Genomic DNA, 14,796 nt, shown 5'->3' on the forward strand with positions numbered 1-14,796 from the left:
CGTAAATTAAATGAGGAAAAAAAACAACCTGCTCGTTGCCGGGAACAATCCTTCACATGAGCAGTGGTCACCTAGCCTGAATTATTCATGAGCTGAAATCATTACCATTAGCACTTTATAAATTAATGAAGCAGGAGACCTTGGCTAAGCCTGGGAGAGATAAACAGGAAGTTAGCCAAGAGGTTGGTGCACGCAACGAGCCAAGGTCTCCCATCACCGCTGCTTGTGAGACGCGTCCCCCCGGCCAACGGGAGAGGGAAAAAACACAGGAGAGCGACGATGACATGCTGACGTGTGCTGCGGTCACTTTGGGGTTGAGGGGACCCCTGGAGTAGGAAGTGATAATGGCATTTCACATTGACAGAAGGGTATTAGCAGGTCACATTGGAAAGGAGGGGAGATAAATATTTATACATTCAGACAGGAGACAGGCAGCTCCGAGGGCAAACTCAGAGTGTCTGTTAATCCACTGGAAAGCCAGAGACAAGAAAGGAAAGGAAGAAGAAGACGGAGAAAAGAGTGACAGAGGAAGGACAGGTTGCGGCTGACAGGCATGGCTGGAAATGTTGAGAGGGAATCCAACATGACACGGTGGCAGAGTGGTGATAGGGAGACGGCAGAACAAACCCACGCATGGGCAAACATGGGGGAATTGATAAGAACGTATTAATGCGGAGACAGTGCGAGCGAATTAAACGGACGGCCTGAATGCAGGTTTGAAGCTCTGTGGCGGAGAAAGGCCAGACGAGTGATGACCCCTCCTCACTCTACTGTGAGTCACATCCAGCTCTTATCTGAAGGACAGAGTGCTATGGATGATATGCTGTCACTGCTAACAGTTATTAATATAAATGAATAGACAGCAGATATTTTTTTAAGCTCATATGCAGGGCTGTTGGGACGTATGGCGGGCATTGACTGGTAAAAGATTAACCCTTTGAAAGCAGCAGTGGGAGAACGCTTCTTACATAATCCTATTATAGTTGATGTAAATTAAATAATGACTTCCTTCTTTTTGCAAAAGAAAGCTAAGGTTTCTTTTCTGTGTCATCACTTTGTTCATTGCGTAATCTTGTTTCAACTGACCTAAAATAAAAGACATTACAGCTAAAGCATAACTTACATTACCTGTAGGTTGTACAAATGAGGGAAATTAATAATTGAAGATAATTACATCACAATCAGTTATAATTGATGAAATTATGAAGGGACCTTTACACTCAGCATAATCTCTATTTACAGGTTTGACATAAAAAACTTTAGAGTTTAGGGACGGAAAGTCTGGTTTCTGTTTGTAGTACGCTTGTGTCCGAGTAATATTGACCAATCACGTATCAGCAGGTTGCGTCGTGTGCAGGAAAAAAAGAGGGAGAAAAAGCGGGCAAATTATGAAATCCTGGCTCCCATCTGACGACGATTTAGCTTCTTATTGATCTCTATAAACAGACATCTGCAGCAAGTTCAGCTAACTGTCTGTTCTAGATCTGAAATTCAACAATTCGACAAATTCCCTTGACGCTGTGTCAAGAAAGCCGTTCAGCGTTTAGATTTCCCGACTTCCTCCAATGCATCAGAAATGATGGCTCCGACCTCCGTTCAACAAAGGTCTCATTTTAAAATAGTTTTCTTCTCCTCTTGAGGACAGACCTGACAAAGCTTCATGTTGACTTGTTCCTAATCTGCATCATGATGTTGTTATTTCAGCAAACTGAAGAGCCGTTAATTAAAGTCGATCACAAGAAAATCTGTTTCTTTTTCGGCTTCATCCCGCTGAAGTAAGCCAGAGTGCAGCCTCTGTGTAACTTACTGTTTACAGTGAAACTGAGACTCAGCACAAACAGATGAACGGGCGCTCCTCCCGGGCATGGAATGAACCAAGAAATGACAGTGTTTATTTTGCAGACATATCTAGAGGGGCGAAATTAGCTTCACTTTTGATCTGAACACACGGTCGCTTTCAAGCTGCTAAGTGGACTGTACAAACTGTAAGTGCACAGAAAAGGACGTCTTGACTGGAAGTCCTTTATCGCTAATTGCTGGCTGCACCGGACACGCCCGACATGTTCACCGTTGTCCTGGAGGCGATATCGTTGTCAGAATATGGCCGATGGGTTATGAGATTGCACGCTGCATAATTACTTTATCTCACAAATAACTTATGGACTATTAAGAATTATTTTTTAATGATCTAACATACAGAATTGATTTTTGTTTAGATATGTTTTGCATCTTTATTTACCTAAAGCGGATGAAAAAACGTTTGTATGGCACAATACGTGCATTAATAATTATGCTTTAAAGATTTAAATAACCTCAGAGCCCAGATTTGACAGATTTTAGGGATATGAAGCACTTAAAAGAAAAAATAAGCAAACATACCAATGTAGAAACTGGCAGACTCATTTCTAAGGGTTCTCAGGGTTAATAATAATCAAATGTTGAAATTGAGATATCTGTTTTTTTTATTATGTTAGGCTGCTACAACACTTCACTTACTTTTTAATAACTGAAACTGGCGTGCGAGCCCCAGTGCGCAACAGAGATCAATTTCACAGACACAAAAAGCAGAATGGCCTATTTTTACCTATGAGACTTTATATTGAAGTACCAAAACAAAAAGTTTAACAAGGTCCATGTCAGTGGAGGTGTTTCAGGAGTTAGAATACACGTGTATTTTCCTTCTACCCAGGAATGAAAAGAGCTCCTCTTGTTTGAGAATATTCCGACTTACAAGAAAGCTCGTTTGATTTCCCAGGGAGGAGGATCTGTTCTTTGTAGGAGAGTCTGCTGGCTAAGTGGACAGAATTTATGGAGGAGCCTGCCAGCATTTTGTTTTACATTGCTTATTTTCTTTCTCTACTTTTGCTCTGGTCTGGAACTCGCACTGTTAGAAACTGGAAGGAAATTGGACCTGACACTCTGCATTCCCCGGATCTCCTTCAGGTAACCCCTGCTTTACATTTGAACATGCTGCTGTGGTGTTACAAGTTAAACCACAAAAAGTCACATAAGAGAAAACGACAAGGATTTAAACAGGTTTAAAATAAATGATTTCTGCAAATATAAATGCAAAATATACCACTGGAATATTAATATGATGACTGTCAGTAGGGGCTGTTGAGAGTGTAGACGTAATATTTTTCTCTGTAAATTCCTGTATTGTTATATTGAAAATATCTGTTTTTGCTTTGAGTAACTGACACTAGTTTGATTGTAGGATCATTCGTGTTAATCTAAGTTGGTTAAGCACAACCCAAGGATTTTCGTCCTTCCAGATGTGTCAGAAGGTGCACGCAGCTGATTTAATTTCATTCTCAAAGAACTGTGTCTGGATTAACTTCACTGTTTCCAGCTACTTGAGGCTGACCAGAGCCCAGTTTGATTCCTCATGTGGACACCAATTACCAGCCTTCTGCGTCAGCTTTGGAGCGCCTGTCCATCTGTCTCAATGATTTCACACGCAATAGAAAAAATTTAACTCATGTGTGGAGGGGTTTTCTCTGCTTCAGTGTGTGCACATACATACATATACATAGGCACTGATCACAATCCAGCTTTGATGCAGTTGCTGTTGTGCAGTGCGTTTATAAGCTACCTATGACAATATTACAAGCTGATAATTAAGAAGGTGGAGCTCAATTTAATGAGATTAGCAATAAAATTAGTGCTACTTCAAAGAGACGTGTAGACAGTTTACTCTCCAGCTGCTTAAATAGCCCCCTTCCTCTTACCCAGGCAGAGTTGGACTGGTTGAGCTGGTTGAGCATCACCACGGAGGTGCAGCCGTAGTCATACACCAGCCTCCAGAAGTCAGTGGTGGTGCCAGGCAGCGGGTGAGGTGTCACCACGAAGGCGGCAGGCCGGAGGAAGCTGTCGGCGAGAGCCGCGTTGATGTAGTTGCTGCTTTCTCCCTCAGTGGTGACGAGGAAGGCCAGGGAGCGGTCCGGCGGCAGGACGTCCATGCTGCGGTTCTTCTCGCGGTTTCTGGGCATCAGAGAGATGCTGCACTCCTCCACATCCAGGTGAGGTGTTACCGAGTTCAGAGTCTGAGGGAGGAGGAGGAGGATGAGAACGAGGAGGAGGATGGAGTGTGCAGAGAGCATAATTAGAAAGGTTGCCATGTGTGTTTGAGAATGTGTTTAAATTTTAGATGCAGAGATAAAATGAAAGACTGAGAATGAAGATTAAGATAAGAGGAGACAGACGCAGTGGAACAGAAATGGGATCAAAGAGAGACGGACAGATGCAGTAAAAACATTCTCCACTCAAACAGCCTCGCTGTCAATACTTGACAAGCACAACTATCTCCAATCATCTCAGGGAAACTTTAAAAACACATTAATTATCAGTCAAAATGCCTTCAGGGCTTAATGGATAAAAACATATTTAGCGCAATCTCATACATTATAAATAAAGACATTACCAAGCAATGGCTATTGAACTGAACTGATTTTCTAGGTTGCTTCATAGTGTCAATGACTCCCTATTGGTTCGGACAAATGAATAGAAAATTCCAGCTCGTAACTGGAATATTGTGTCGGTAACAAGCTACAATTATGAGAGGCTGTCCTATTGGACGTCTCATATGAGCACCACTGTGAGGAGGTAATTGTGCTGCTCGAGGAATGGAAAAATTAATCTGGCCAAAGGTCACTCAATCAATAACATCATCATTTGTGGCATTGAATGAACAAGGCTATAGCTATACATAAAGATAAATACATGCTTTTCTGCTGAGCAATAAAGGTTTTCATGTTTAACTGCAGCATTAGCCTTGATGGCTACTAATCTCATGCTAACTACCCATTTATTTCAAAGAGCCAGAGCAGACGGACATACAGTGAAAGACACGGCGTATTTTTAAAAAGGCAAATATAAAAGCTCCAATTAAGAGGCTAAAGACTGAATCCCAGTTATAATAGCAGGAATAGAGTGGGGTCAAGGACTTTGGATTATCCGTTGTCTAATTTGTAAATGAGGGTCACATTTCAGTGTTTAACTAAGCTTAACTTCTTATACAGAGAGGTTTGGGTAGGTAGGTTCTTTAAAGCCTACAGTTACATATTTAAAGTTTAGACTCTTAACTCTTAGCTATACTCCATTTTAGCTAGATGTACCTAACAAACTGGCTCCTAATGTTATATTTACACTGTGTAAAAGGGTAAAGGAGGTTAGCGTAGCCATGTGGCTAAACTTCTGTTTCATGCTAGACACATGAAATTCTCTAGAAAATTCTCTTAAGTATGATAATGAGCAATGAGGTCTGTTTGAAGCGGCTCAGGGGGGTGAGGGTAGCCATAAGGACTATCAGGTTGTCTTATTACTCTTGTTACTTACCAAAAGGTGGAGATCAAACCTGAGCTAAAAAGGAGAATGATTCTGAAACAGTTGCTACAGTTTCTGCTAAAAAAGCTAACAAGCAGAAAGGATGAGAAACTTCCCAGTGCCAGCACGATGAATTAACTCTTTTGCGACTATAGTTAAATCACAACAACAACAACAACAACAACATATCATGGCAGGCCAGAATGTTAGCTGAATATTCGTGGGCAGCTATTGTGTGGCTTGTGCCGAGCAACTTTCCTTGTGAAAAACTTTGGCTGTCTACAAAAATATGGATAGGTGGTGAGCTGTGAGGAGATATTTGCTGACATTGACAAAAAGAACATCGGATTAGAAATCAAAACTTTAAACCTCCAAGTCACGACAGAAAGTTGGCTTCCTTTACTGAAACCAATCCAGTTTTCATTTTTGTAGTAGGAAGAGAATAGTTGAAGCAGTGTTCCTATGAGTTTCTACAGTGATGTAATTTAAAGGTTTACTGCAGTTTCAACTCTTAAGCCTCTGGACTCTGTCTATCACTCTGCCCTAAGATTAATAACTGGTTTTATTGTGTGAAACACCTGATTCTGATCTGTTAATTACAGCATTCACAGGTCTGCTATTTTTTCGATAACAGACCGTTGTTATGAAGAGCAGACCTAACTGTAATCATATCAATCTGCCAAAAGAAGTACATTTGACGTTGGTCAGAGACGTAGAGACGAAAACAGCAGAGAGAAAGCAATAAAGGTTAAATGATGCAAAAACTGAAGGTTACGACAGAGAGATCTACAAAGCTGAAGATGCACATGAAGTATACATTAAACAGAACATAGTATGGGATACAGCGGTGTTTAAACACGGTGAATGGAAAAGAAAATGTCAACAGACTCTGACAGAAAACCTCAATCAGGTGCTGCGCTAATTCCTGCAGTCTGGTTCACAGTGTACTTCACCGTCAGAGGAAATGTTTCTATTTAATATGAGTAAAAACAGCTAGCTTGTCTCATTTTAATGTGAGTAATAACAGCTAGCTTAGCTCATTTAATGTGAGTAAAAACAGCTAGCTTAGCTCATTTTAATGTGAGTAATAACAGCTAGCTTAGCTCATTTAATGTGAGTAAAAACAGCTAGCTTAGCTCATTTTAATGTGAGTAATAACAGCTAGCTTAGCTCATTTAATGTGAGTAAAAACAGCTAGCTTAGCTCATTTAATGTGAGTAAAAACAGCTAGCTTAGCCCATTTTATGTGAGTAAAAACAGCTAGCTTAGCCCATTTTATGTGAGTAAAAACAGCTAGCTTTGCACATTTTATTGTACATAAAAACAGCTAGGTTAGCTCGTTTTAATGTGAGTAATAGCAGCTAGCTTAGCTCATTTTAATGTGAGTAATAACAGCTAGGTTAGCTCGTTTTAATGTGAGTAATAGCAGCTAGCTTAGCTCATTTTAATGTGAGTAATAACAGCTAGGTTAGCTCGTTTTAATGTGAGTAATAGCAGCTAGCTTAGCTCATTTTAATGTGAGTAATAACAGCTAGCTTAGCTCATTCTAATGTGAGTCAAAACAGCTAGGTTAGATCATTTTAACGGGAGTAATTAGTATATTTTCAAGGCATTATAGGTAAGCTACCTCCTTACATCACAAACTTGTTGGAATGGAACTTCGGAGACTACCTGACTCTTTCTACTGATTGGCTAGCTCTTTATGTCCCTCGAGCTTGCACTGAACTTGGCAAATGTGCATTTTCCTTTGATGCTGTAACAGCCTCCAACACACTTTAAAGATTAAAGGTCTTCCCTCCTTTACAGAATTTAGGACTAGGCTAGCCACTGTGTTTCAAATTGTAACTGTTATAATTGATTTCTATGGTTCTGTTGTTTTTGTGATTGATTATATTTGTTCTTTTTGCTTGTTTTAATGTGCCTGTAATCTGGATGCCATTGGAAATGAGAGAAACCTCAATGTCCTTTTGGGAATGAATAAATGTATGAAATGAAATGTCTAGGGTTTTACCTGAAACTCCTCTCTGAGCTGCGAGGTGTTGCTCTGAGAGTCAACCTTCAGCATCTCTTTATAGGTGAGTGCAAACTCATTGACAGGGATGGCGGTCTCTCCACACAGACAAGCCTCCAGGATGGCATCGTGGATGAACACATACTGCTCCTAGGAGACAAAAACATTCACAAATTTACAAAGTCGCACAAAAACCCTCACTGCACTTATGAACCTCCTAACTATTAATTGCCCACTTGTGAGCAACAATGCATATTTTAATTACTGCTGCTGGATGTTGACTATTAGTTAAAACTGTCAAACATTCCTCACATCACCGTGCCCACTCTTAGTCATTGTTTCCAAGCAGAAAATTGTACAAAAATGGGCAAAACGTAGAGAAATCACACATCAGAGGAGCAAACACTGCCCACACACCGTCCTTAAACAACGTCATGAGCTGTGCAATTAACGAGGAAACTAGCAGATTTGTTTTGACATCCGAGCAAACAAAAGATCAAAGAGACGAGAGTACATTCAAAATTACAGACATTTAACTGTTCCTCTTTCAACTTATTTAACATATTTAATGTGCTCTGTAATTGCAGGACTAAGTATTCAGCTGGTGGAGCAGCTCTGCTCAGCTGAAAGGTGAAAAGAGGAAATTAAAAGGGAGATAAATACAATTGTCCTGGTATTTACTATTCTGCCTCCCCTCACAGCCTTGCTCTAATAAGAGAACATTTTAAAATATTTTCTGACTTCTAATGCTTGTGTTTACTACAGTAATGGATGTCTTTCTCTGTTTTGGTTATTTAAAGATTTGAACGTAATTATTTACAGTATTTTTTTTCCCTTTTACAAAACCAAAGTGTATCTCAATGTGTTGAATGTCGATACCTAACTTTAAGGATTATGGATTATTATAAAGATTAGATTTCTTCTTTGGAAGTTATTGCTTAAATATAATAAACATATTGTGAGAGTGTAGAAAAATGATTTTTACTTAACGGCCTTTGGACCATAAACATTATACCCTTGAATAACACGTTCAATAATACCGTGCTTTTCTATAACACTTGTGACCATGTACAGCTACTTTTGCAACATTATACCTTTATTTCACTCTGTTAATGAAACATTTGTCAACTTTAGGGCACTTCTTTCATTTGGCAGCTATTGTCAAATTAACATACATTAGAGGTCTAAATTTTGAGGTATTATCATTTAATTGTGTGAAATCTTCTGAAAAAATAGTTTACATAAGCTCCACAAGACTACTACTACAGCTAGAGCATTATTTAAGTACATAAAAAAAACAGCAATAATGAAATACAATTTAAAAGGCGGACAGACAATTAGGTTTTTCTTTTTAAAATAAGTTAAAAAAAAAGGTATAAAAAAAACCTTTAAGTCCAATTAGCAACTAGCCGCTAATGCCTACGAATCCTTTTAGCATTTTAAGCCCCTGTGAGGAACTTTCTGTTTGTGTTGATTTTGGCGCCCCCTGTGGACAAAGTCGTACCTCTTATCTTTTTTCTGATTTTGTTCGTAGTTTTTAACAACAAATCTCATCCTGCTTTCTTTAACAGTCATATGCATCACTCACTTTACATTTTTAACCTGGAAAATGTAAACAAAGGCAGCGTGCAGCTGATCGCTTCGTCTGACACCTTTTCAGCCCGCCAGCAGTTTCAGGCATTAAAAATAACCAAACAGAAATAATCGATCGCTGATGGTCTGGTTTGCTTTTGTGCCCTTTAGAGTAATTAGAATTAATTTCAGTTCTGTTTCAAATCCAACTAAAAACTCCTCACAGGAGCTTTAAGCTTATTTTTTGGTCTCACAGATGCATGACATGACAGCAACTTCTTGACATCCCATAATAAAGTGGTGGCACATATAGTGTTAAAATTGTGCGTCTTTGCCACAGAAAGAACTGAAACTGGAAAGTCATTAGGGATCCCTTTTTCAGGTGGAGTTTGTGAAACTCAAAGTCATTGCTTACTTAATTGGTAACGTACATAACATACGGTTACTTTCATGGTGTACGTTAGATAACCTAACAATGTATGAAAGTAATTTCACTGATTTCAACCCAAACTCTCAATCTTTTTACTGCTTTAAATTGAAAGAACACATTTTTACAACATCACACCTGGTCCTTAGATGCATTCTTTTTTTTATGAATCATGCTTGCTGATGTATCCTGTTTTACACTGAACAAAAACACTGCAGTTGGTTCTTTCTAACACAAGAAAACCTTTCTTCTCCTCCTACATGCACCCTGCATTTGCAACACCTCATATAAACACTTTTAGCTCCACCACTGTGTAATGTGGTGTTCGGAGGTCGTGGTCATTTCCCCTATTCTTTGAGCTTAGGTGGTCTTATCATTCTTGTCTGACACCAAAGCAGGCATTTACAGCAAATAATTTTGAATCCAGAAATTGCCCTTGTAATGGAGTATTTTTATATCTTGCTAACTTCAGGAGGGTATCTGAACACTTCCTCTTCCACTGCCATTTATCATAAGAATGTGTTTTAGAGGCTTTTTCACCTGAAAAGAATAAATTCAAGTGCAAAAATGCACTATAACAGTGAACATACAAGCTATGAAAATTATGGTCTACCAGCAGCTTCATACTGTGAAGATCAAAGTGTGAGTTTCCGGTTAACAGTGTCAGCCTCTCTAAGTACAAAGCGGCCTGCCCACTCACTTCAGTCTGGATCATGTTGATTCGTCGGGAGCAGAGGGTCTTGACACAGTTGTAGATGTCCACCACTCCTTCACATTCGGCCATATCCAGCATGACATCCAGCACAATGTAGCAGCCGGTCCTGCCTGCCCCCATACTGGTACAAAGGAGAGGGGAGAAGGATCGACAAGCCTGAATACAACACTGAAATGAAAAAGTCCCTGCGGGGAGCCTTTAGTAAAGATCGAGATTCTCTGCCCAAAGTGAAGTATAATCAGAGGCTTTGTTCTGGACAGAAAGAAAAGAAATACAGTGACCATTGTGCTCTGATATCAGAGAAAAATCTAAGATGGAGTTTGCAAGTGGAAAACCATTAGGTAGAGAGTGCTAAGACATTTAAAAATGCTCTATGCACTGGCCTATGCCTTCCATGTGTGGGTCTAACACTGCAATAAAGGCACGAGTGGGTGTTTGTGAATGCATCAGCCCTCTCCAGGTGCAGTTTGGTTACTTTAAAACCCATCTGAGTGCCTGCAGTGGGGTGTTTTATGCCACAAGAATACATTTGTCTTCATAGTAATTCCTGTTTTTTCCACTGAACAGAAAAAAACATCTCCCTGCAGTGCATCAACATTGCTAAGCAAGCCCATCATTTATGATAAGATGCAAAGGATCAGTGCTTTATCAGAATTAGAAGCCGCAGAGAGCTGTTGTACAGACGCAGACTGGTTTGAAATATAACCAAGTCAACATTACATCTCAGCATCTTTAGTCATTATTGAAAACCTTCAGAGATATTTACCCATGTTCATATTGCTCATGTTTGATAAGCTTATAAAGATGATATTTTTTATACATGCGGCTCTATATTAATCAATTGTGTTGACTTGGTGGCACGTAATTCACAACGCAATCGGGTTGGAAAAGTAGAGTGTAGAAAAAAATCAAGATTTCGTATCCTTGACATTTTGATATAATTTCTTCAAAATCAAACATTGTGTGTCTATTAGATGTTGTGTCTGTTTTAAGAATATAAATGCTTTTTAAACTGTATTACATCATAAAATACAGCATTGAGACTGCCTGAAGAGTCTAAAGGGTGTTTTTTTTTCTCTAAAAAACCTACCACAGAAACAAGTGGTTACACTGGTGTTTTTGATTATTCTGATGTCAATTTTGGAATATTTTAAATGCTTTATATGTCTAGAATCACTTGATCAGTTAGTTTGTGTTATTGTGTGACGTATGTGTTCCATGCTCTCAGTGCAGATCCAACACAATGTTTGTGTAACACACAATGGGCCCTATCGAACACCCAGCGTGGCAGTGCAAGTCTCATTGCTATTTCCCAGCAGACGCAGTCGTCATTTTCACGCCCGGCGCCCACGTTGTGTAAATAGCAAGTGATGTTGCGCCCACGTTATCGCCCATGGGCTTGTTGGTCTTAAAATGAGGATATAGACTTTAGACCAGGTTTTTGTTGGTCTATCGCGCAGTTGCTTTCTGCATCCTCAAGATAGCAAAGTGCCACCCGTTTGCATGACCACACCTCATTTTAAGATCAAGACGCCCATGGTGCTACCGTGGCTGCAGTATGTTCCTGGTATTTAAAGGGCGCATCATGGGCAAACATTCACAACACAAGACTCTGCTTGTTACTCACACGGGGACGCACAGCAGTGCTTCTACTCATAACAAAATAACGTTTATAGGAAGAGGACTGTAGGATGGCAAGCTTTTGTTTCCCTCGTCTTTTTAAATCATGATACTGCTTTCGGGTTGTTACCGATCTGGTGAGAAAGACGAGGACAAGCTCACCGCTGCCTCCACACACACACCTGCTTCACCTCAGGGAGATTCATGCTCGAGCCACGCACGGGCCAAAAACTCAAGCGTGAGACCGACACAAAGCTCTCCATAATGCGCACTTCTGCACGCTCTCTCTAATCACGCAGTCAGTTAGAAATAGGACCCAGGTTTAAAAATGCAAGTATTAGCAGTTGGATGATTATCAAAAAATCATAGGCCTTCATTTAAAAGGCACACGACCTCCTTGATGATGCAACAAACTCCCTACGTCCCCCCTAAGTCAATTTCTTCCTGCTTCTGTGTGAAATAAAACATCCTATCGGACTGTCTTTGTTTGCTGAGGTCACTATTGTGTTCTCCACTTACACATATAAACATGGCAAATGAACTGGCTGAACATCAAAGAAACAACATCTACGGCTGGATTTATTAAAGCCCATACATCTGTTATGTATTCAGGTCATTGCCAAGATGGAAGGCGATGAGTTACCTGCAGTGGACCACCACAGGTCCAGCATCAGGAGGTGTTGAGGCCTTGACCCGACGCAGGAAAGCCAGCAGGCCTGTAGCGTGGTACGGCACGCCGTGCTCGGGCCAGGAGGTGAAGTGGAACTGGCACACCTCGTGTTTGGCAGGGTAACCTCTCTGTATGAAACAACCAGGCAGATTTAATGATATGCTATACTATCTGTAAATAGAGACCAACTGAACAAACCGGGAGCTGAATGAACACAGAGAGAGTTTATGTAAAAACAATGCTGGAGTATGACTCACCCTCTCCATGGCGAAGGTGCGGACTGTGTACTCTGCCAGTGTTTCCGTCTTCAGTAGCGTTATCTTAATGTCACCGTAGAGCTCAGTGTCATCAGGCCAATACTTACAGCACTTCATCTGGAAAAACAACAAACAGCTCAAGTTCAGAAAGGTCCACACAGACACGCCCGAGACAACAAACTTTCTCAGCAACAGACACCGAGTTTTCAAGAAGCAGACATATTGCAATGCTCTAATCCAGCTGTGACCTTTGCTGAATATTTGGACTTTCTTTCAGCTGCTCCAGTCATCTCACCATCAGATTGTAGACAGAAATGTGTTGACACCAAGGTCAGATAAGACATCTTTTGATTGATGTATCTGAGGGCCTTTCTCACTTCTGGAAAAAACTAACTCACAGTCAAGGATTGCTGTTATTTTTCACTCTTCCCCAGCCAAAACCTCGACTGTTGAAGTTTCTAACTTAGTGGCCTTTCATTCTTTTTATCGGATTCAGGCTTTTGAGGGTGTCAACATTATTTTCTACTCAAAAGACTAATTGTTTTTCACCCACAAAGCCTCGAAAGGTGTTTGGGAGGCTATGGGAGATGGTGACTGCCATGTAAAAGGGTGAAATGTTAGCACTTTTTGTGTTTAACTTTTTCGCCAGTTTCTATATTCATATTTCTTCCCAAATCCCTGTTTGTTTGGGACCCTCACTGACACTTATTCTGCTGTTTAATTTCATGGTCCAGATATCATTTTTATTTTTGTATTTTTGGTTATAAGATTTGTCAAGAATGCACCATTTTCACACGGCGGCCATTTTCCTCTTACATCCCGCTGAGGGTCTTCAGCTCAAATGTTGTCATTAAAAGGAGAATGTAATTGACACTCACTTGACTCTCACTCACAGTTTTAAATGAAGTTTACGTTCCAGCTGCACCGAGCTGCTCTTTCTCGGTAGAGCCTCCTACGCTTCCATCCCTAGCCCCCTAACGATTTCTTGTAGTCATCATTCACTTGCAGATATTTCCCAAGACTGGCCGGTTGCTTCAACTCGATATGTCATTTCAAATTCGTTGCTGATTTGACCTTAGAGCTTGATTTTTCAGACCTGACGGGCACAATTTGCTTAACAATGTGTGATTGGAATCTGATTTGTTCATAAAACTCCTTCGAATGCTCATAAGAACGGGCTTCAGCAGTATCGGTCTGAACTGCTAGCAGCATTAGCCATGTCAGACGCATGCCGGGTGCCATATCTGACTTCAGCTGCCGTACTACACAGTGCTCTGCAACTCTCTGTACCTTTGGAAGGTGAGCATCGTTCACTGTTTACAGAGCGAAGTATGCTCACATTCTCGCTCATATGTTGCAAACTGATTAATTCAGCTCACAGCTCACCGAAAATATGAGCAAGTAAAATGAACGCGCTCAGGCACAACACTGGGAATGTGTTGAAGGAGGGAAGCCACCGGGCTTTCTTCAGGCACACTCGCACCGAGACAAGGATTTAGTTTAAAATGCCTTTATTAAATCAGGGCATCTCTCGTAAAAAACATCAATATTACAGGAGTAAATGACGACCGGTTTCGACCCTCATCGGGTCTTCCTCAGGGCGTGGCTGGGACGAGTCATGAAAAAGTTTTCCGAGAGTTGCCCTAAAAGTAAACTAAGTTAAACTAAATCCTTGTCTCAGTGCGAGTGTGCCTGAAGAAAGCCCAGTGGCTTCCCTCCTTCGACAGTTTACTTTTTAGCCTTCAAGAGCACCTGGCACCTGGAGATTAACAACCTGCTACCGTGAGCACCTAGTATCCCTCTTTTTTACTGGGAATATGTTGTTTAACTTTGAAATATGGCTCGACTTTCCTCCGGATTCTCACTTTAACCGGCTCACAGTTGCTGACCAATAAAGAAGCCATAAAATAATCACGATCTGTATGTTTATATGACTTGCAGCCTTGAATAAAGCATAATGACATTATAACAGTATTCAAGCCTCCAACCCTGAGTGTGACAAATGGCCGCCATGTGAATATGGTCAATGGAAAGTCTGATAACCTTTACGGTACTTCATTGATCGCTTTCATAAATGCCATGTTGAATACAGGCACAATAACCTTAAATATGAAAGAGTGTAATAAGAGTGAATACTACAACAGTACCCTATTGTACTGGACAGAGTCAGGAACATGTTACAGAACAGAGGCCGGGATG

The 14,796-nt window shown here is 40.5% G+C and overlaps 1 protein-coding gene across 1 annotated transcript in view; it reads right to left on the reverse strand.

Moving 5' to 3' along the window:
- The window catches only part of ptprua (protein tyrosine phosphatase receptor type Ua), a 243,005-nt gene that overhangs the window by 11,694 nt on the left and 216,515 nt on the right, over window positions 1-14,796 (reverse strand). The window contains exons 22-26 of the mRNA XM_069681002.1: window positions 12,598-12,714; window positions 12,314-12,468; window positions 10,036-10,171; window positions 7,337-7,486; window positions 3,732-4,046 (exon numbers count right to left, since the gene is read on the reverse strand). Coding sequence (XP_069537103.1) covers window positions 3,732-4,046; window positions 7,337-7,486; window positions 10,036-10,171; window positions 12,314-12,468; window positions 12,598-12,714 — 873 coding nt within the window. The remainder of the gene's footprint in view (window positions 1-3,731; window positions 4,047-7,336; window positions 7,487-10,035; window positions 10,172-12,313; window positions 12,469-12,597; window positions 12,715-14,796) is intronic.

The sequence above is a fragment of the Semicossyphus pulcher genome, unplaced genomic scaffold, assembly GCF_022749685.1.
Source record: "Semicossyphus pulcher isolate SPU_LCO1_2020_fin unplaced genomic scaffold, fSemPul1.0.p SCAF_5, whole genome shotgun sequence".
In the NCBI taxonomy this organism is placed as follows: Eukaryota; Metazoa; Chordata; class Actinopteri; order Labriformes; family Labridae; genus Semicossyphus; species Semicossyphus pulcher.